Below are 23,751 nucleotides of genomic sequence, written 5' to 3'. Positions count from 1 at the left end.
GCAGCTTACACAAAAAGCAAGTATGGAAGCCAGTGAATGCAGGGTGATTTGTGGTTAAAGTCATCAAAATCTGGTCCCACAAACGTTCAACCAGTTACATGAGGAATTTCAGTGGTCTACCTTGCAATCAAAGTGGACTAAGATCACACTCATCTGTGAAAACAACTTATTTCTTCCAAGTTTGAATTACCTATTGCACTTTCTTCAAAAAAGCTGCCTAACCGAGGGCTTAGCAGGATCATGATAAACCAGGAAATCCTTAAATACCTAAATACTATTGTGGTTTTTTAGTAATGCCACTCCTTTACCCATTCCAATATAGTTAAATCTAGCCATTAAATATCTCTTCCCTGGACAATGCATTGAAATAGGAGTCACCATACAATGCCAGAGATTAATCTAAGAGCTTGCTGGCCAAGGCAGTCAGTGCACCATTCCAATGATCACCAATCTTTCATTTTAACTCCATTAAGCAAATGGTAGGCTGGTAATATGGAAATTCTACTATTGCCCCCACCCGACCAGTTTCATTATCTTTGGATTTATATGCACATACCTCAAACTCAACTATCCCATAAACCAGCAAAAATTGTCCTAAAGTATCAGGCCCAAGAGCAGAAATGAAATCACACAATATTGGCAAGTGTAATCGGCCATGCCATATTAAACTTTAAGGTAGGTTTGACCCAGAAGCAGCAGCAATGTTATTTAACCAGATTGTATAGTCATGCCCAGGTTCTCTTTCGGATGAGACATTAAATCAAGGTTGGCATAGAAGATATGGCACTACACGAACAGCAGCAAGTTCTCATTGTTCCAGTCAATGTTTGTCCTACAAAAAGCAACAGGTTGGCTGGTCAATTCTCAGTTGGTGTTTGTAGGATTTTGGAGTTGCTTCCGCTCTAACCTAAATAAAACCAATTACATTTCAGATTTAATCACTGAGTTGTGAAGTGCAATGGGATGCCCAGAGGGAAAAAAAATCACTATATAAATTCAAATTCCTTCAAAAAGGATGAAAAATTCAGTGTTGCAGCATTTTGATAACATCTCAGTTTGCCATCAGTGGCAAGGACCTCAAGCTACACTGAAAGATCCGATGCATGACGAGATGCAGTATAGTTTAAAGGGGATTCCCAATGTCAAGTTGCAAACATTTAGTTTCCATGATTTTTTTCTCAGGATGAAATTGGTTGTTAAGAAGTACTCGGATTGCTGTTAAATACCCTGTTACGCCCCAATGAACAAAGCTCAACTTTTTAATGGGGTTTCTCGCAGAGATAGGAAAGCAAAAAAATGGGTAAGTTCTCAAAAGAACAATTGATCTTACCAATTGCTGGCTTGGAGAGAGTCAGTGTCCAAGTGAGAATGACAGACTGCAACTTCCATGTTAATCCATGTTGAATCCTTGAGTTCCAGTCAGACCGAGGGGTAAATGACAAGCTAACCTTCTGAGGTCCCCAGTGTCAGTTGCCAGTCTTCAGTCAATTCAATCACTACACGTGATATCAAGTAATGACTGAAGGCACCGGATACTCCAAATGTTATGGGCCCTGAAAATATTTTGTCAGTAGTGCTGAAGACTTGTATTTCAGAACTAGGCATGCATCTTGCCAAGCTGTTCCAGCATCTACCCAACAATATGGAAGGTTGCCCAGGGATGCCCTGTCCATAAAAAGCAGGACAAATCCAATCTGACCAATTTTCATCCAGTCTACACTCAATCATCAGCCTTGATGGAAGGTGTCATTGACAAGTGCTATCAAGTGGCACTTACACAGCAATAATCCACACACTGACACCCGGTTTGGGTTCCACCAGGGCCACTCGACTCATTACAGCCTTGGCCCCAACATTGTCAACAGCACTCGAGGAGAGTTGAGTGTTACTGCCCTTGACATCAAGTCAGCATTTCAACTAGCGTGGCATCAAGGAGCCCAAGCGAAACTGAAGTCAATGGGAACCGACAAAAACTCTCCAGTGGTTAGTTATACCTAACACAAGATGGTTGCAGTTGGCAGTCAACCATCTCAATCCCAGGACATCACTGGGGAAATTACTCTGAGTAGTGTCCCAGGCCCAACCTGTTTCAATGACCTTCCCTCCACACAAAGTCACAAGCGGGGGTGTTCGCTAATGATTGCACAATGTTCAGCATCATTTGCAATTCATGTACTGAAGCAGGCTTCAAAATATGCTGCAAGACCTGGACAACATTCAGGCTTGGGCTAAGTGGCAATAACATTCACACCACACAAGTGGCAGGCAATGACCATCTTCAACAAGGAAAATCTAACCACCCCCCACGCCCCCCATGACATTACCATCACTGAATCCCTCAGTATCAACATCCTGGGGGTCAACATTGACTAGAAACTTAGCAACAGCTATATATTTTTTACAAGAGGTCAGGAGCTGAGAAGTCTGCAGTGAGTAACTCACCTCCTAGCTCCGTAAAGCCTGCTCACCATCCACAAGTCAGGAGTCTGATGGCATACTCTCCACTTACCTGGATGAGTACAGCTCCAACACTCAAGCAGCTCAACACCACCCAAGACAAAGCAGGCCACATGATTGGCACTGCACCTTCACTCCACCACCAATACACAGTGTACCATGTACAAGATCCACTTACAGCAACTCTTCAAGCCTCCTTCAACAGCACCTTCCAAACCTGCAACCTCCATCACTTAGAGAAGGGCAGAGGAACACCACCACCTGCAAGCTCCCCTCCAAGCCACGCACCATTCTGACTTGGAACTGTAGTGCCATTCCTTCACTGTCACTGGGTCAAAAGCCTGGACTCCTTACCAGTGCTGTGGGGGTACCTGCACCACATGTACTGCAGCAGTTTAAGGCAGTGGTTGACCAGCACCTTCGAGGGCAATTAGGCATAGGCAACAAATGCTGGCCTAGCCAATGACATCCACATCCCAGGAACAAAAGTCAAAAACCCTGTAAATTGCATACCAACATTTGCTACTCAGTCTATATTAAATATTTAACTTAAATACAAAAACGTTGAGGAAAAATCATTCAGAGACTTAACAGGTAACTGATCAAAACCAGTTTAGCCTGTTGTAGTAACAAGGTGTAGTTTACATTGCCACTGGGTTAGAGTTCCTAACCATAGAAAACTCTGCCTTTCATACTATTAACAGGAAAAGTTCAAGCCAATTATTTTCTTTTACGGACAGATTATTTCTAGCTTTAAAAATCACCTGTGGTGCCCTGAACATTTTGTACATCATAGTTGAAAACAGATACACTGAACCTGAAGACAGAAGCCAGTTATGTCTCCAAACTTCAAATTGGAGCAACTGCTGATTGTTTAAACAACTCTATACAACAGGAATAAGCTTGCACTGTCAAAGTTGTGTGCGAAGTGAGATTCGACAGGAATTCCAACTCTGAACAAGTAAAATCAAATTTTGTACAACGTCACACCTTGATGCAACTTATGCAATATGAATGGAGGCCCTGACAAGGTGTGCACATTTACAGCATTTCTCCTATACTTGTCAACTTCAGGAAGACCATGCAGTGCAAAAACTTCCAGAACGGACTTTTGATCTCCCAATCGGCTTCCTTGGTCTTCTAAACTTCGGTCCTACAAAACCCACCTCAATAAGACAAAGGACCAGGTAAAGTTCTGGACATGCCAATTTTTATTAAGTGTTCATTAGTTGCTGTTTTACACTTTGTTGAAGGCTGCCACATCAACAGATTGCACGTAATCTTCAAATGCAGTGATAGTTTCTTCCAGCATATCTGTTCCCACCTGAAAAGAAATACTCAATTAGAATATTCTAAGAGGTAAACTGCAAGGAGAGTTCACAATATACCCATATGCTCTTGAAGTACCATAACGCTTTACAAAGCAGCATTTGGGAATTAGAATACAAGCAACAGGGAAAAATATTTGAGTAAACAATCAGAAAACTATTCAGCGAGAACAACTGCAGCTAACAACTCGTTTTTCACAATGAATTCAATTTAACCAATGAGAGTTTATTCAACATCTTAAATTGGAAGCACCAAGCTCCCACTCATCATCCATTCTGCAAGCAGAAACTCTGATAACCACAGGAATCATTAAATATCTTCAAGAGCAGATTGATGAAACTGATGGCAGTTTTGAAACAAGTTCCTACTCAACTCTGGGACCTTTAATTTCTTCCCCAGGCCTTGAGGCTACTCAAACCATTCTGGAATTTATCAAGTACATGTAAATAACACATTACATTGAAATGACAATGTGGAGAGGCTGCAGCCAGACTCGGCTTCTTGGAAATCCTGTGGGCAGGTTATTTGCTCACCATATTCATATCCAACCCATCCTGATGTTCCAAGTCCTACTTTAAGTGTACACACTAGGACTACCAAAACCAGTGCTTTCATTTTGTATTATTCTACTTGCCTCAGTAAATGAGCACCAAATTCTTGACAAGTGTGATCTCTGCAGTTGCAACAGCACTGTGGAACTTATAAAGTGTGACCACTAGATTGAGCAAAAAGCCATATGCCAATTTGAACATTCAAGCCTGGCACAGCCTGAAACAGTTCCTTACTGAACACAAGAAAAGACTGAAAGAGGCTTTGAGAAAGGGAAAAGGAAAACCATGCATATAAAATACTCAAAAAACATGCCTCAAGTACTGAAGTTGCCCATGTTATTTTATCCAAATTCAAAACCAAATGTTGTACCTGCCATCTCAAATTTCACACTAGTAAACATTTCTGGTAGGGAAACATTGTCCATGTTTTCTCATTAATTCCCTCCCCATTGTTGGGCTGCCAACGACTAGCCCAAAACTGAATTTGTAGAAGCATCTCACTTCAACCATCCTCCCCTCCTGCATGATTTAGGTTCAATATTCTGCAACATTCAGCACAAAACTCAGTCCTTCTTGAAACTGTAAATGTAGCATTTTAACCTGTGTGGGAAAAACCAGAAAGCTGGCAGTGACTACTGTGGCTGGAAAGTAGTTTTAAAGAATGGACATGAAGGCATCAAGAATCAGGTTTGGCAACTCAGAAAATATTGGACACATTGATCAGCTGCCCAATCTTTTCTGCAGTACCAGTTTAGCGCTCCAAAGTGTTTTATTACCTGCCAATAATTTGCAACGGATTAAAATGGATTAAAGTTTAAAAAATGCATGCAAGCACACAGCAATTTGTTTAGTACAAGCTTTCAAGCATTAGCAGTAGCTATTTTAACAATAAAATTGCAGTTGCTTCATTGAGATTGGTTTGCTAACCAGTAACTGAAACCACATTCTTACCTTGTCGTCTTCAACTACGCACTGAATCTGTAGCTTCTTGATGCCATAGCCCACTGGAACCAGTTTGGCTGCAATGGAATAGACCAGTGTAAGAAAACACACTCAAAGCAACTACCCTCCCACGATCTCAAATTTAACCTAACTGAAAAGTCAACTCTCGAAGACAATCTCTATACCAGTTGCATTCAGATTAGCACTTTCCTATAATGAAAAAACAAAATACTGCGGATTCTGGAAATTTGAAAAAAAAACAGAAAATGGTGGAAAATCTCAGCAGGTCTGGCACCTGTGGAAGGAGGAGTTAAAGTTTCGAGTCCATATGACTCTTTCAGAGCTCTCTCCACAGGTGTTGCCAGATCTGCTGAGTTTTTCCAGCGTTTTGTTTTTACATTAGCACTTTCCTGTCAGTTTATTCATGGTGATCTGCAAAAACAAAAGCCAACTCCACCCCCAGGAATTAAAACCAAAGTTGGCAATGAGAGGTGTAGGAAATTCAAGTAAGCCAACAGTAAACAAAGCCTACCCTTCCTTCATATATTCTCTCAGCTACATTCCTATATTCAACTGCTGCCGGTCAATCTACAGTTCAGGATATCTAAATAAATTACAGATTACACCAAGCAGCTTGTCACATCAAGAAAATGTACATGGGGTTGGAAGAATTCAGTTGCTCTGGATCATGCAATCTTACAGGATAGTACACCATCTTGGAGATGGATCTTGGAGCCCTATGAAATTCAAAGCCACTTGATGTGAAATTAAACAGATTTTAATCCTACATGCAGTCAGTATCACTCAGGAAAATTACCAAAATGAACAAAAAAAAGACACCAGGTGCCAGGATTCAGCAATGTCGCCAATGCAATTTTACTGGAAACTAGTTGAACATTACCTAGATACGGCTGGTGTCCCTGCATTCAACTGCAGCATAATCAAGATGATCTGACGATGAAATGCTCCGAACCAGTATGGTACTACAGATAGCTACAACTTGCAATCAGAAGGGGATTGGCTTATGGTGCCCTGGTGCTGTCCAACACAATACAGGTCAGCCAGCTGGAAGCCTATTCCTGGATTTACCAAAACTGGCAGCCTGTGACCTACTAAAAATGGATTGACCCAAAAGCTGGCCTTAACAAGAGAACATTGTGAAACTATCAACAATGGTGCAGCTCTCATAATACAATCACAACCAAAGAGACCATCATTTGCAACATTACTGTTAAATGCAAATTAAATAATACTCACAAGAACCCCAAACTAAGCCATCCATTGTCACTGAACGTACACACTCTTCCAATTTGGACATGTCAGTTTCATCATCCCATGGTTTCACATCCAGCAAAATAGATGATTTAGCAATGAGCGCTGGCTCTAAAAGCAAATAGCACAAATTAAGTGTGGTCATTCATTCTAAAGACCAGATTCCAATTACATACACTACATTATGCAGAGAACAGAGCACAAAGAATTAGCCTTATGCCCAAACGGTCAATGTCAGTGTCTATGCTCCAAAAAGCCTCTGCCCACCCTACTTTATCTAACACCAGATACATATCCTTCTATCCCTTCTTCTCATGTACTTACCCAGTATCTTTTTAAAAGGGGTTCTGCTTTCCAGCTCAAATACTCCATGCAGTTACTTCAAAATCTCAAACTCAAATGTATTAACAATTTAGAACTCAAAATGCCATTTTAAAAGTTTTATATCAATAGCAATGCAAATTGAGGTTGAATAGTCCACAAATGCAAAGGGTAGAAGTATTGGCAAATATGTTCCATTTAAGATAAATGAAATGTCTTTTACTTAGTAAGTTTATTTATTAACAGTACCAATATCCACAAACACAAACTTGTAAAATAAAAGCTAATTTTCCCCAGGGTATTAGAAACATTGGTTTTGTCAGATTAGATGAATTCACATCACTGATTCAGTCGAAAGATGGTGAATTGGAATCATCATCAAAACCATTTCATTTCAGTTCTACCAGCATAAATCCACCTAATGTGGTTACAGGACATCTTCAGTACAGAAATGTGATACATGAAAAATTAAGCCTTTTTTCTCGTGTCCACATGCCGCCCAGCATCTATATGACAAACCGTGTACTATAAAAGAAACTTAAGAAAACAGCAATAAGTTATGCAGGTCATATTTCTGTACAGTTACCACAGTATTTGCACAACACTGGTAATCTACACCCCATTGGGAGATGCTATACTGTACATGGTTAGGAAGTCTTTTGACAAGTTTACCAAAATTAAGTATTCTTGATTTCAGACCATTTTACTAAACTGAATTGACAGTACGTACTTTTAGATTTTTTAGCTTCATATTGAGCTAGACGCTCTTCCTTGATCCTCTTGGCCTCTGCACTTTCCTGCAAGGAAGATGTAAACAGTCAATTGCACTCAGTGGAACTTCAATGCATAATTAAATATTGGACTGGTTTTGTCAGACCATATACAGCATAATCATTACTTCAGCCGAAAGATGGTGAATTATAGAATCATCATGAAAACCAGTCTCAGACACCAAGAATTCACTAACAATCCAAACTGATACTAAACTGGCAGGATTACCTGAGTTGGTTCCTAGACCAATCATTCTCAAGCCACTACCAATCCCAATTTATAGCTGAATAACTAGTGAAGTGTGACTTTTAACTGGTGATGGTCAACCAGATGCCACAATCATGGAGGCTGGTCAGATTTGTCTCTGACACTTACTCAACAGCTCCAATTTTTTAAGCAATCCTATAAACACCAAGTCTAAAATTGTGTTAAGCCTTTTCTGGAATTACTACAGTTGGAGATACTTAGTGCCTCCATCATACCATAGATTTTAATAGCAGAGTTTGAGGCTTAGGCTACATATAAAAATACAAGAGGTCTGAAACTGTTTAATTCTGAATTGATGAACAGCATTTTAACTTACAAGAGTAGGAACAGAGAAAACAGAGAGATTATCAAAAATTTTCACAATATTGCATACAGCAAAGTATCCTCAGCTCTATTTGTTTGAGATATTCAGGCCAGGATTCAGTCACAGGAAAGCACAGATCAAACTCGTAAAACTGTTGCATAGAACCCACCTCCTCATCATCAGAACCAAAGAGATCAATGTCATCATCATCATCATCTTCCACAGCTTTTGCTGGTGTTGTATCTGCTACATTTTGTGGGCCATATTTACCAAGAGGCTGCTTAACACCTGGAAGGCTGTCAGTGATTTAAAGGTCAGAAATGCAATAAAGAATTAGGCAAATATCACAACTAGGACTAAATCATACTGATCCAGATTTACACCATAATATAAACTGCCTGCAATTCAGCATTTGCAATCTAACCACATCCAGTTTCACTTTTCCCAAGTTAACACAGAAGGCATCAGACCCCGCCTCCAAATATACACAAAGAATTACTTTGGATAGTAAACTGCTGTTTCACCATGCACCCAATGATCTTGCACCGAGAATTCAGAAAATAAGAGATTGGATTACAGCTGCAACAACTTAGCTCAATTTTTTCCTAAATTACAACAAATCAAAAGATACTTCATGATCTGTAAAGCACTTTGGGATGAGGTTGTGAAAGACGAAGTACATAAATGCATATCTGTCTATCTTTTGTTTCAGGATCATTCGATTTCTAGCAGGATATTAAGTTAGATGAGACACTTTTAGAAGGCAATAAGTTGTCAGAATTGACAAAAGCATATATTAAGCAATTTAACATAGATCCCAGGTCAAAAAATGACTGTCACTTTAATAACGTTGTGGCATTTCTGACATTGCAAGCCTCCAACAAATTAAATAAAGTTAGTTCAGGGAGTCATTGGAGTAACCCACCACATTCAATGCCAAGGCATTTGTAAAGAAACAATAGCACATTGAAATCATTGCTAGAAAAAGTATAAATCCATACTCTTAAAAATTGTGGAGTTCAAACCACAGTAAAGGGTACATTATGTGATCACTGAAGCCACTGATTTGCAGTGCCAAATAAGTTCTGCTCTTAAAGGATTTTAGGAACAAAGTATTCTGGGGTGTTACAAATGTGAGGCTTTAAGATGGTTTGTTTAAACTATCCCAAGGTAGAATTCAAGGCAAACCTTGGCAGGTTTTGAGGAGTGTCTCCAATGAGGGGAGGGGTACAGAAGTGGAAACATGGGAGAACTTAGAGCACAGGAAGCTCGAGGCACAGCAGTCAATGATGGAACGTCAAACATTGGGATGTGCAAGAACTCAGGTCTGAAGTAGAGATTTGAGCACAGCAGGGCTGGAGGGGACTAGTGACGGGTGGGGTAAGGCCATGGAGGTTTGAAAGCCATGAGAAATTTTAAGATTGCAAGATCATTATCTAATTTAGATATGCAAGCCCAAGGGTGATGGGGAAATTGGACTTTGCGAAAATTAGGATACAAGCAGCATAGTTTGAATGCTATGGGGACAGAAGACCACCAGTCAGGAGAGTATTAAAATACTGAAGGCTTGAGTTAACAAAGCTACACACAAGGGTTTCAGCAGCAAACAAGCTGAAATAGGACAAGAGGCACGCAATGCTAGAGCTGGAAGTGGATGGCCTTAGTGACAAAATGGGAATATAGCCAGGAGCTCAATTTCAAGGTTAAATATGAGGTCAAGGCTGGAGTACCATTTTCAAAAATTTGAAGCTTTGAAGTGGAAAAAAGCCTGTCCACTTTGGTCAGAAACTACAGTGGGATTTTAGGGGAACAACCAAAAACATGTAACAGTGTTCAACAAGCAGGACTTATTTTATTTTAAACTTCCTTAATATAACATGAAATTCTGGTTTGATCATATTTATTGCTTTTTAAACTGCTTACCTATGACAACGCTTTAAAAAACATGACAAGGAAAAGGCCATTTGGGTTATCAAGCTGTTTGTTCCACAAAACATCTGCCATTCACTTTCACAGATCATGTTCAACCCATTCTAAATTCTTTCACAGGGATGTGGGTGCCTTGGCTCAGTGGCAGCACGCTCTCCTGAATCAATGCTGTGGGTTCACGCCACACTCGAGAATTGAAGACATAAGTGAAACTTCAGCTGTTGTCTTTCAATGAGAAATTAGAACATTAGGATCTAGAATGCATCCCTGATAGGTTAACCGATGACAAATAACAGCCCTCAGAAGGGAATGGGGTAAATATTTGTGGGAAAAAAATTGCAGGGCGGGGAAAAGTAGCAACGTGAGACTAACTGGACTGTTCTTTGAAAGAGCTGATGCAGGCTCAGTGGGGCAAATGGTCTTCTGCTGTGTCGTTTTACATAGTTCACAAGTAATTTTAAGTTACTAGGACATATCTACTGACAAGTGAGACGATCAATAATTCAAGCAAATCAGCATCAGCCTGAAAGGGGACAGAGTACCAAAGATCCACGGGAAATTTCTGACAACGTATTTGACATTTTTAAATCTACAGAAACCTAATGGAACTCAATACAGCAATTAGATACTGCAAACTTTTAAATCAACTAAAGTGGCATCCTCAACGGTAAGGCTAAATTATGCATATGAACGAAATATGCCATTTGAAGAACAGCATTCTCCTCAGTATTAAACCTCTCAAACATCACAAAAACAATCAACATGGTCATTCATAGTGTTCTTATTTTTTGCAATATTGCCAATGACACAGTCACTATTCCAGAGTTTTGCAGTTATCATTAATGCTAGTGTCATAAACAGCTGACATCAAGTATAACATACCAAGACTTTGTACTTTCATAGGACAGGATGTGATTGTACCACCGAAGTGCATGGTAGAAGTCAGCAGAAGGTGGAGCATCAAGAGCTTCAAACACAGCTATGTCAGCTTGAGATGGAACATACCTTGAAAAAAATGAAATATTTTTTTAAAACTACAAACTCAAACAGGAGTGCCATACATTACTACTACTACTAACAATTTAAGTTAGATACAAAGTTGAATGGTTGAAGCAAGGAAAGCCCAGGATGACTTAACTCAACATCTCATCTGTCTTCACTGGTTGGGGAGGGGGCGTCTGGAGGAGAAGGGCGGCCGGCGTCCGGGGGGGCGGCATCTTGGGGGGGGGAGAGGGGGGGTGGCATCTTGGGGGGGGGGAGAGGGGGGGTGGCATCTTGGGGGGGAGGAGGAGCGGCATCTTGGGGGGGAGGAGGAGCGGCATCTTGGGGGGGAGGAGGAGCGGCATCTTGGGGGGGAGGAGGAGCGGCATCTTGGGGGGGAGGAGGAGCGGCATCTTGGGGGGGAGGAGGAGCGGCATCTTGGGGGGGAGGAGGAGCGGCATCTTGGGGGGGGAGGAGGAGCGGCATCTTGGGGGGGGAGGAGGAGCGGCATCTTGGGGGGGGAGGAGGAGCGGCATCTTGGGGGGGGGAGGAGGAGCGGCATCTTGGGGGGGGGAGGAGGAGCGGCATCTTGGGGGGGGAGGAGGAGCGGCATCTTGGGGGGGGGAGGAGGAGCGGCATCTTGGGGGGGGGAGGAGGAGCGGCATCTTGGGGGGGGAGGAGGAGCGGCATCTTGGGGGGGAGGAGGAGCGGCATCTTGGGGGGGAGGAGGAGCGGCATCTTGGGGGGGAGGAGGAGCGGCATCTTGGGGGGGGGAGGAGGAGCAGCATCTTGGGGGGGGAGGAGGAGCGGCATCTTGGGGGGGGAGGAGGAGCGGCATCTTGGGGGGGGAGGAGGAGCGGCATCTTGGGGGGGGAGGAGCGGCATCTTGGGGGGGGAGGAGGAGCGGCATCTTGGGAGGGGGAGGAGCGGCATCTTGGGAGGGGGAGGGGGAGCGGCATCTTGGGAGGGGGAGGGGCATCTTGGGAGGGGGAGGGGGAGCGGCATCTTGGGAGGGGGAGGGGGAGCGGCATCTTGGGAGGGGGAGGGGGAGCGGCATCTTGGGAGGGGGAGGGGGAGCGGCATCTTGGGAGGGGGAGGGGGAGCGGCATCTTGGGGGGGGAGGGGGGGAGGAGGTGCGGCATCTTTGAGGGGGAGGGGGAGGAGAAAGCGGCGTCTTGCGGGGGGGGGGGGGAGGAGCGGCATCTTTGATGGGGAGGGGGAGGAGAAAGCGGCGTCTTGCGGGGGGGGGGGGATGCGGCGTCTGGAGGAGAAGGCGAGGAAAGGGGAAGAGGCTGGCTGGCTGCTGGGAAAGAAGTAGGCCGCAGGAAGCTGACCGATACCTAACAGATTCTCAGTGGAGCCAGTAGGCCTCAGATGCTTCCCTCCGCCTGCCGACACGACCCCCACCCCACTGGATAGTCTCGGCCCCGCCTTACCCACCCCTCGATGTAGCTCCGATCCGCCAGGTAGTCGTTAAGCACCTTCAGGCCAGAGGCGGACTTGAGGTCTCCAAAACCCATGTTTTATTCGATGTGATGGTGACTCCAGCTCCCTGTGCCCTGAGCTCGCGCGGTGGCTGTTAAAAGAGGCCGCGCCGCCCGCGCGCCGCCTTTATATCCTCACCGGAAACTCGCACCCCTGGGGGGGGGGAGGGGCATCGGCCCGAAACATAAAACAAACACAAAAATTCAAAATAAAAACCAGCATCCTTTTTTCATCGTAATTATCCTTAAACCGCAAGCTTTAATTCATTTCAAATGAAAGTAAGTCTGAGGAGACCGGCTCGGAGGCGGGTCACGTGGTGGGCAGGCGACCGGAAATCGCCGAAGCTGCCAACAGTTTTCCCGAACGTGATTTTATTTTTAACTTTCGTTCGTTTGTTGAGGATGGCTTCAAAGTAAATGGTGGCGGAAGGAGAAAATAAGGCGGGGACGTTGTAACACTTGGTGACTGTTGCTATTTTTTTTAAACGGCCGTTCTTCCGGAGAGAGCCGGAAATTGCCGATCGGCGATCGGAAGGAGCCGAGTCCGAGTCGGAGCCGCCATCGCGCCGCTGTTCTGGTCGAGAAGGCCAAATAGCGAGCAGGCTGATGAGAGCGACCTTGGTACCGGAGATCGTGGACTTCGATTGACTTGGTAATTGGTGTCCCTGGCCGGCGATCTTGAGAGACCAAAGGCCGCCTTCCACCGTCGGCAAAGCAGGGCTGTAGCCCGGTTTTCTGGGCTTTGCCCTTGAGCTTGAGAGGCTCCACAGCTACTCTTAAGCACTGCCCTGTCTTTACATGTAAACGTTTATCAAATTGAGCTGTAGGTTGGGTCAGCTGATCTGTTTTGATGCAACTCGGTTTGCAAACACAGTTCTTCCCCCCCATTTAAATGGGGTTCTGAGCTCGCCCTGTTCTTATTCCAAATTGATTTCATTTTGCATTGTGCTGAAATCAGGATACACAGACTGTGAATAGCTGCTGACCTACTCAATCCTATAATTACAAAATAAACTCCTCAGGACCTTGCTTCTCGCTTGGAAGGTTGTGGATACAAGACCCTGCTCTGCAGATTTGAGCACAAAATCTCGGCTGACACTCCCATTGCAGTACTGAAGGAGTGCTGTACAGTATTTTTGAAGGTGCTGACTTTCTGCTGAAACGTTAAATGGCCTGCACTTGGGCGGGCATGAAAGGTCCCATGGCACTATCTCAAGGAAGAGAGTAGGGGAATTGTCTGGGTGTTGCCAACATCACCAAACAGATTATTGGGCCGTAACTTCCAAGCTCCCCAGCGTTGGATTGGAGGGGGGTACCCCAAAGATGCACTGGGGAACCCTTCTCGGAATTTTACAGGTAAGGGTTTGCACGGCAATTGCCCAGAAGGGTAAACTTCCTCTGGGCAGTTGCCCTGCACTGGGAGCCATTCGAAAATGCAAGTTAAATCACAAATTTCGGATGGTTACACCAATAGTTACTCAGGAAAAAGTTAGAAGAATTAAAACCTCTACTAACTCCTGGGTAACTATTGTAAAGATTCAGACTAACCACCCTTCCCATGGGATTCCCCCCAACTGCACAGGACTCCTCCCCAACCCTCGCCTACCGCGTGCCCGACTCTCACCCTACACCTGCCCGAGACCCGACCTGACATGACCCCTCCCTGTACCCGACCTACCCCCCACAGGCCCAATCCAACCTGACCACCCCACCCCTCCTCCTGAGGTCTGACCCTGCCCCAACCCCAACTCCCAGCCAAGGTCTGACCATTCACCCCTCCCCAACCGAGGACTGAGCCCCGCCACTGAGATCCAACCCCCCACCAAGGAGCGAGCCTCCCACAACCGCCCCCCACCAAGGTCAGAACCCCCCCCCCCGCAAATCCTATTCACTTACCTTAGACACTTAGCTTCTCCCTGGCCTGTCAGGGACCTTTAACTTACCTGGTTTGCGGCAGTTAGTGCCATAAAATAGGGGCCGTGTCCTTCACTTCGACAGAGCTGGGCTTCGAGGATGAGCCGTGCTGCCTGGATCTTGCGCGGCCTGAGTCGTAAGGTCGGGTGCGACAGGTTCAGGAGAAAAATCACGTAAGTAATCGGGCATGGAGTGACAATCCGATGCTGACTGCCACTCTGAGGAAGTTACAACCCATTATCAGGCCATTTTCACGGTGCTGTTTGTGGGATCTTGCAGTGCAGATATTGATTGCCATGTTTCCTACGTTACAACAGTAACCACACTTCAAAAATATTTAATTAGCTGTAAAATACTCTGGGCTGGTATGAAAGGTGCTACATAATTCCATTTCTATTGTTGCCCTCCTCTCCAAAATGCACCTTAATTTTAAAGTCTTTGGTTGATATAGCAGTTGCCTTTTTTATTCGTTCATAGGATCTGAGCATAGCTAGCAAGGCCAGTATTTATTTCCTATCCCTAGTTGTCCTTGAGAAGGTGATGGTGAGCTGCCTTCTTGAATCGCTGCAGTCCATGTGGTGTAGGTACACCCACAGTGCTATTAGGAGGGGAGTTCCAGGATTTTGAAGCAGCAATGGTGAAGGAGCAATGATGCAGTTCCAAGTCAGTATATTGTGCATCTTGGAAGGGGTACTTGCAGGTGATGGGTGTTTTCATGGGTCTGCTGCCCATGTGGTAGAGGTCGCAGGCTTGGAAGGTGCCGTTGAAGGTGGCTCGGCAAGTTGCTGCATTTGGAACAAGCACTGACAACAGTGCTCTGTTGGTCTGTGTATTGAGGATGTTGCCTCCCTACCATCATCATTTTGATTCTTTATAAGCCACTAGCTCCACCTTGGTGCAATGCTTCACTTTAGCCTCACTGTGGAATCAGCATTCGTAAACACTTTTGTTCTCACAATACTGTAAAACTACTGTAACAGTAATCTGCTGTAGATGTCGGCATATAGTCTACCTTTGAAACCTCAAAGTCTTTCCAGAAATGGGTGTCGATTTATAAACCAAGTATAAAAGTGAACCATCAGTGTTGGTGGTCTCCATCTTTGTCGTTCACTATACCGGTTTTGCTCTGTGTGGGTGTGTCTTAAACTCCTGCAGAACTTCGCAACGCAGCCTGTATCGTCTGTTTGATCGATCCCTTGCGCCCAGCTCTGAGGTACCAGTTAGTAAAACATCCATTTGTGTGTGGAAAATTGAGGCTGGCTACAAATGTGAGTATAGCATGTCATGGCTGAAAAGGAGGGGTCATCTTGTACGTCTAGTAGATGGAGAAACATGATTTCTGGGGCTGTAAAAAATGGGGTTGTCTTATATGCTGGGTCAACTTATACGTGGCAATCTACAGTATGTTATAAAGTTTTGAGGAACATTTAGCAAATGTCTTAAAATAGACACTCTAATGGAATCTTACAGCAGAGAAGGGTGCAGTTTGACCCATCACCTATGTGCCATCATATGTTGCTTCAGTTTAGTGCAAAAAAAAACCGACCTGGGTGCGCAGTCTTCCAAAATGATGAGTGCCATTGACGATAGACCGGTCCTTCTGTGATGTTGACTGTTAATATCTTCAGCTTGATGCACTGGAATGTTTGAATCGTTGTTTCATTATCTAACCTGGTGGTTGCTCAATAATCGGTTTCCACAGGCTCATGCAATCAGGCTTGCTACCTTTCAGTGCAGCATTGAATCTTGCAGCCTTCAGATTCTAGTTCTTAGAGATTCATGTTGATGACACAGAGTGATCTTCCAGGCAGCTAGTGATGGTAGTGGCAGACTCCTTTGGTGGCTGGGAGTCTTCAAGTGTGCAGAGCTTATAGCGGGTCAAATTCTAACATGCTGCAGCAAAGAAGAAATAACCTCACTCATGATGCTTCGCATGACTTCGATTCAGAGCTCCTGGATGGGGGCATTAAAATAATTTCCCTCACTCGTGTCGTATAGCCTTGACTCTGCTTGTAACCACTGCTTGTGTTGGATGTGGTTACAGAGGGAGTGGTAAGGCCGCAGATGGATTTGGACAATAGAATGAGAACTTTAACATCACGACTTTGCCACATGGGAAGGCCACAAAAGTTAGCAAGCACGGGGATAACGGGTGAACAGGAAATAATGTGAGCTTGGATACGTGCAGCGAGGTTTTGGAGGAGCTCAAGTTCATAGAGGTTGTTAGATGAGAGGCTGGCTTGTAGAGAGGATCAGAATAGTCAAATCTGGAGATAACAAAAGCACAGATGAGGGTTTCAGCAGGAAACAAGCTGAGGCGGGTCTGTTACATAGCTGGGAGTTTGTGTTACTTGATTCTCACTGAACTCTTGCTCTTTATGCAGGTCACCATCATGTTGCGATTACCCGTGATTCGCAGGAGGCTAACAGGCATTTCCCAGTCTGCCAAAGATATCCTGGGAGCAAAGAACAATGGTATGAAAAGTAGCAGGGATGAGAAGTGATCCCCTGTCAACCATTTCAATGTACTGTGATCACCGTTGTGTGAGCTTACTAGGTTTCCATGCACAGATTTACAGGGACATTGTAAAATGGCAATTTTTGTGGCACCCAAGCTAATAATGAGTTTTGAATCTAATATCTTATTAATTTCTCCTCTGGATTTGGGCAGGCTGACCAGGTCAGGTTTACTGACTATACTGCATTTACCTGATAATATGGCAGTCTGTATTTATAACTGATAGGCTTGCAAGGCCCCAATAAAGAGCTTTAAGAGTTAACCGCATAGTGTGGAGCTGGAGTCATGTGTAAGCCAGACCAGCTGGCAAGGTCACATCCCTGAAGGGCAGTAGTGAAACATTTGGGCTTCTAAAACAATCCTTGCATGGACACTTTGATTTATTTTCTCTGGATGACAGTCCACGAATGACTGAATTTATTGGTTAACTTTCATAACTTGCTATGGGGGATTTGAACTCAACCTCTGAGTTTCTTGTACTAAAACCATAACCTTCTTTCACAGTGTAACTGCTTCCTTAATACATTCACCTTTGTTTCAAATTGTCCCCACCACATGGAAGGAATTTCACCGTGCATCTGATATATGACGTTGGGCTGATTCCTAGTGCAGTGTCAGACTGTGGCATTGCTGGAAGAGCTTGATGCTGAGACTCACTCATCCACTCTTGCTCCGCTGTCACCCAACACGTTATGAGCGTAGCATTTTAAAATGCCATTTTATGGATACATTTTGAGGGTATGTGGCCTCCATAAACTTCAAGCTGAGGGATTTTTTGAGTTTGTTTTTATTATTTGTCTCTTGGTGGGGGAGAAGAGTTATTTCAATGTTTGCAGTTAACACTGTAATACAAGCCAAAAGGTAGAGCTTGTTCTTGTCCCAAACAGTTACTTCTAAAGTTGAGTAGAATTTTTTTTTTTCAAGAAATAATTTGGTGCTCAGCAGTCAGCAGCAAGTCTTGTAACTGCACTTAATTGTTTAATCTTCTTGGTTGTTGGTAGGGTTTTTAAGATCTGTATTTCTGACGTCCTTTAGTACAAGCAATCTTGTTGTATCTGCCATATTCTGTGCTTCTATACAGAACTGTAATCTTTTGAGCAGCGCTTCACAAATTGTTTGGGTGTCAGTCTCAAAAAAGCCATCTGAATGTTTTCCCTGCACCCAATTTTAAAACAGTGCATGTGTCAAACAAGTACATATAGTGGGGGAGGGTGGAACTGGGAGTACTGCTTAAGATTTGCTTGCTTACATTCTTTTGAGTGCCAATATCAAACCAGTATGTAAGTTATAAAGGTTTCATTAGTGTGGAATTGCACAGATTTTGCGCAGTGGTCTATAAAATCCATTGGAGTGGTGAGGGTCAGCCCTAGCTCGATGGGGAGTACTCCATTCCCTGAATCTGAAAGCCATGGGTTCAAGCCCCACTTTGTGACGAGCAAATAATCTCAGATGACACATCAGTATGGCAACACCCTTCAGATGAGACATTAAACTGAGGTCCCAGCTATCGCTTTTCTTTTAAAGATCCTATGGCACTATTTGAAGAATATCAGAATTCTGCCAGTATCCAGGCCCATATTCCTCCCTTAACCCAAAAAACTGGTCATTCATCTCATTGCTGATTGTGGGGCCTTGACGTGTAAAATGACTGCTGTGTAACCACAATGACCGTGTATCATGAAAATGATCCATGAAATGATTGCGAGGGATATAATAAAGCATTATATACATGCAAGTTCTTTCTAGCTTTCTCTAAATCAAAATAATGGCTAAATATCAGACTATTGTTTACCAGCTGTGCCTTTTTCGTTCACTGCAAGCATCTCCCATACCAACAGAAACAAGAGCTTAGCCCAGAGGTTTAAAACGGTTTCACCAAAGATATACAATTGGGACATTTAGATGGCCAGTTGCTGTTGCCAACTGTAGCGGCTGCAGCAGGAACGGTGCTATGTGAAGTTTTACTGGTAAAAGTTTGTTCTATGTGTCAGTCACAGATCAGTGGTAGGACTGCTGCCTCTGAGTCATAAGGCAATGGAATTCAAGTTCCACCAGAGACTTGAGCACATAATCTAGGTTTATACTCCAGTGCAATATTGAGGGAGTGCCACACTGTCAGAGGTACTATCTTTCGAATGAGACATTAAACCGAGGATCCGTTTGCCTTCTCAGGTGCATGTAAGGACTCCATGACACTATTTCAAACAAGAGCAGGGCAGTTTGCCCTGTTGTCCTGGCTAATATTTATCCCTCAATCAATGCCAATAAAACAATATCTGGACATTATTACATTGCTGTTTGTGGGAGCTTGCTGTGTTTCCTACATCACAACAGTGAGCAAATTTCAAAAGTATCTCAGTTGGCTGTAAAATGCTATGGGATGTCCTGAGGTCACAGATGGCACTCCACCATAGATAGTACAAAAGGAGGCCATTTGACTCAATGTGTCTGTGCTGGCTCTTTGAAAGAGCTATACAATAAGTCTCACACCCCTGCTCTGCCCCCATAACTCTGCAAACTTTTCACATATCTCTCTACGTTTTGTCCATCTTATCACCTCACCCCACCATGAACAAGTCACTTGCTGCCATGCCCTAGTTTGATAAACTACTTAAGTGACAGAAACCAAATGCATTATTCACTTATGTACTGCGGTCCTAAAATGGTACCTTGTAATTTCCTGCTGGTACAACAACCTGCTGGTTGCTCTCTTGTCTTGTTTTTTCAGTTCGCACCACTGCCACAGCAGCCAGCAACCTTGTTGAGGTGTTCGTTGATGGCAAGCAAGTGATGGTGGAGCCTGGAACCACAGTCCTACAGGTACAGTTGCTGACTACATCTGTAAACCTAAGCATTTTGAATTTAGAAATGGGCCATGTTGGAAAGGGTTAAAATATTTCCGCAGTGATTTATTTTGGCAGGTGATGAAATTGAGAGTTAAATAAAACTATTGGCATGGATGACAATAAGCACAATGCTAATGTTTGTTATTATTTAATCCTGTATCCCTGGAGTGTCCAAGCCACAGAACCTTGCAAGCCACAAATAGGACCCAGTTGCTTCAGCTTTGTGAATTGGATTGATGGAGGAGAGTGTACTGTGTGAGGTCCACAGACTTAAATTTGGGTGCCCTTGCTGCTCAGTGATCTATCGGCATAACTATTTACTGTTTTACTAAATGGAAAAGAGAGCCACATGTCTAGGTTTGCCAATAGCATGACGATAGGTGGCATTGTAAACAGTGTAGATGGAAATGTAAAATTACAAAGAAATATTTATAGAATAACTGCAAAAATATGGTAAATGGATTTTAATGTTTGTATGTGCAAGGTCATCCACATTGAAGATAAAAAGAATAGATCAAAGTACTTTCTTATTAATGAAATGCTCAAAACAGTGGTGGTCCATATACACAGATTGTTAAAATGTCATGGACAAATACAGAAAAGAATCAAAAAGGCCAATGGAATTATGGGCTTTAGAATAAAAGAGTAGAATTTATGCTTCAGAGATACTAAGTTCTAGTTAGACCACACCTGGAGTACTGAGCTCATTTCTGGACACCAAATCTTTGGAAGATACATTGACCTTGGCGGGAAAGTAGCCTAGATTTAGCAGAATGATGCCTGGATTCCCAAGCAATAAGTTATGGGGAGAAATTACACAACCAGGATTATGTTCCCTGGAATTTAGAAGGTTGAGGGGTGATGCAATTGAAGTTTTCAAAATATTAAGGAGAAAATATTTCCACTGGTTAGGGAGTCTAGAACTAGGGAGCATACTCTAAAGATTAGAGCCAGACATTTCAATAAATGAAATTACAAAACACTTCTATATGCGCGCAGGGTGGTCAAAGTTTGGAACTCTATTCCACAAACGACATTCAATGCTGGGTCAGTTGTTAACTTTGAAATCTGAGATTGATAGATTTTTATTAACCAAAGATATTAAGGGATACGGGGTAAATATATGCTTATGGAGTTAGGTCACATCAGACATGATCTAGTTGATTGGCGGAACAGGCTCGAGGGACTAAGTGTTCCTGTTCCTGTGCTCTTACGTTTAAATTATGTGCTCATTTTCACAATTCAGAAAGGGGTCCAGGAAAATAAGCAATTTAGCTAATGGTGTCATTAGAGTTTTAAATGGCGTTTTATTGGATTTCACTTCATTTTTGAAGTTCTTCATACAGCCTGCTGCTCATTAAGCGGCTGTTAAAGGCCTCAAAGCCATAACTCCCAGGTATGAGCAAATTCATGGAAGTGTGCCAGATGGAAAGTATGAGAACTGTAATTAAAAACTAGATTTGAAGTCGGTATAGGGGATAGCAGAAGTTACTGAGAGTTTCAGACAAATAATGAATGTAACAAAAATAAATTATAACAGACCAGAGAGCTAACAACATTTAAGATGGTCAGAATGGGCTATCAGACTTAAAATTGGAAATGTTTTTGACCTCACAGCTGCATTGCATGGAGACATGTAGCTGTTGATAATTTCTGTCAAGTTCCTATCAATGTGTAGATATCTTCAGTTACATGAAGAGAGCAGAGAAGTTGGGATTGTTCTCCTTAGAGCAGAGAATGTTAATGGAAGATTTACCATATATACTTGTGGAAAATTCGATCTCATGTACAAGTTCACTGCGTGAATTTTGGCAAAAAAGTTTTCATATACTTTGTGTTAAAGTCGATCCTAGCTTTTCAGGGATCAAAGCCCAAAAAAACGTCAAAATCAAAGTATAATCCTGGAGATGTTAATGATTCAATGGCATTTTGAATGTATGAATACTAATGAAAACGAGTACCGATAAATGTTTAAAACATTTATACATTTAAGTTTTGTTTTCATTTATTCAAGTTATTGAAGTGGTCAGATTATGAATGATAATTACTGTAAAATCTTTAGTATTGTTCATTTTTACTTTATTGCATTGCGACGTTCTGTTTTGGATTTCATTTGGGCCCAGAACAAGTGCACATGCCAACCCCTCAAATACGTTACCTATGGAAAAAGTCAACCTCATGACTTCTGTAAAAGTTTTTTAAGCCAAGAGTGTATAAAGTAATGGAGGTGTTCAAAATTGAGAGACTTCAATAGAGAAAATATGGAGAAACTGTTTCCACTGGTAGGAGGGTCAGTAACCAGAAGACATAAATTGAAGATAATTAGAAAATGAATGAGGGGGTGATGAGAATTTTCTTCAGTGCAGCAAGTTGTTAGGATTTGGAATGCATTGCTTGAAAGGGCGGTGGAAGCAGATTCAATTGTAACTTTCAAAAGGCAATTAAATTTATAGGAACTTAGGACTTAAGAGCAGGAGTAGACAATTCGGCTCTTTGAGCTTGCTGTGCCGTTCAAAAAGATCGTGGCTGATCTGATTGTGTCTCGACTCTACTTTCCTGCCTGTCCCCCATAACCCATGACTTCCTTGTCTATTAAAACTCTGTCTAACCTTACTTTGAATAAATTCAATGACCCAGCTTCCATTGCTCTCAGGGGAAGAGAATTCCACAGACTAATAACCCCCTGAGAGAAAGAAATTCTCCTCCTCTCTGTCATAAAAGGGAGACCTCTTATTCTTAAGCTGTTTCCCCTGACCTGGTCTCCCCAACAAGTGGAAACATCCTCCCAGTATCTACCCCATCAAGTCCCCTCAGGATCTTATATGTTTCAATAAGATCACCTCTCATTCTTCTAAACTCCAACGGCTATAGGCCCAACCTGTTCAGCCTTTCTTCATAAGATAAGCCCTTCATCCCAGGAATGAGTGGAGTGAATCTTCGCTTAACAGCTTCTAATGCAATTATATATTTCAAATAAGGAGACCAAAACTGCACACAATATTCCAGATGTGGGCTTACCAATGCCTTTTACAGCTGCAGTAAAACTTCCCTACTTTTAATTTCCATTCCCCTTACAATAAACACCAACGTTCCATGTGCCTTCTAATCACTTGCTATGTACCAGGACACCCAGATCCCTCTGTACCATAGAGTTCTGCAATCACTCTCCATTTAGACAGTATACTGTTTTATTATTCTTCCCTCCAAAGTGGGTAAGTTCACATTTTCCCATATTATGCTCCGTCTGTCAAATTTTTGCCCATTCGTTTAACCTGTCTTTTTCCCTTTTCAGACACTACCTCCTCTTGACAACTTACTCTCCTACCCATCTTAATGTTATTGGTAAATTTAGCTACCATACATTCAGTCCCTACTTCCAAATCATTGATGTAGATTGTAAATAGTTGGGGCCCCCAGCACTGATATCTGTGGAACTCCACTGGTTACAACTTGCCAACCTGAAAAAGACCCATTTATCCCTACTCTGCTTTCTGTTAGCTAACCAATCCTTTATCCATGCTGATATGTTACTCCTGCACCATGTTCTCTTGTGTTGTAATGTTTGATGTGGCACCTTATCAAATGCGTTCTAGAAATCCAAGTACACCACACCCACAGATTCCCCTTTATCCACCTGGCTTGTTACATCCTCAAAAAAAACTCCCATAAATTAGCTAAACACAGTTTCACTTTCATAAAGCCATGTTGACCCTGCCTGATCATATTATGATTTTCTAAGTATCCTGCTATAACCTCCTTAATAATGGATTCTAGCAATTTCGCTATGACAGATGTTAGGATGGCTGGTCTGTAGTTTCCTGCTTTCAGTCTCCCTCCTTTCTTGAATAAAGGTGTAATACATTAG

General features: G+C 43.0%; 2 protein-coding genes across 3 annotated transcripts in view; one reads left to right on the top strand and one right to left on the bottom strand.

Annotated features, from left to right (window-relative positions):
* Positions 1-3,645: 3,645 nt before the first annotated feature.
* On the bottom strand, positions 3,646-12,896 carry eef1b2 (eukaryotic translation elongation factor 1 beta 2). 2 transcript variants are annotated; one of them, XM_078551556.1, is made up of 7 exons: positions 12,565-12,896; positions 11,026-11,148; positions 8,384-8,510; positions 7,603-7,669; positions 6,537-6,662; positions 5,289-5,356; positions 3,646-3,781 (listed from the first exon to the last, which is right to left on the bottom strand). In XM_078551556.1, exons 1-7 carry the CDS (start codon positions 12,642-12,644, stop codon positions 3,695-3,697), a joined length of 678 nt encoding a protein of 225 aa, XP_078407682.1. In that variant the 5' UTR covers positions 12,645-12,896; the 3' UTR covers positions 3,646-3,694. The 2 variants fall into 2 exon arrangements, with proteins under 2 accessions (XP_078407682.1, XP_078407683.1); XM_078551557.1 differs by lacking the exon at positions 6,537-6,662 and having other exon boundaries at positions 12,565-12,738.
* A 225-nt stretch (positions 12,897-13,121) lies between these two features.
* The window catches only part of ndufs1 (NADH:ubiquinone oxidoreductase core subunit S1), a 46,396-nt gene continuing 35,766 nt past the window's right edge, over positions 13,122-23,751 (top strand). The window contains exons 1-3 of the mRNA XM_078551555.1: positions 13,122-13,260; positions 16,907-16,997; positions 19,769-19,860. Of these exons, the coding sequence (XP_078407681.1) occupies positions 16,916-16,997; positions 19,769-19,860 (174 nt within the window). The 5' untranslated portion in view covers positions 13,122-13,260; positions 16,907-16,915. The remainder of the gene's footprint in view (positions 13,261-16,906; positions 16,998-19,768; positions 19,861-23,751) is intronic.

This window comes from Cetorhinus maximus, chromosome 11 (genome assembly GCF_964194155.1).
Source record: "Cetorhinus maximus chromosome 11, sCetMax3.hap1.1, whole genome shotgun sequence".
NCBI lineage: Eukaryota > Metazoa > Chordata > Chondrichthyes > Lamniformes > Cetorhinidae > Cetorhinus > Cetorhinus maximus.
Note: the sequence above shows the minus strand (reverse complement) of the source record. Positions and strands in the feature narration are given on the sequence as shown.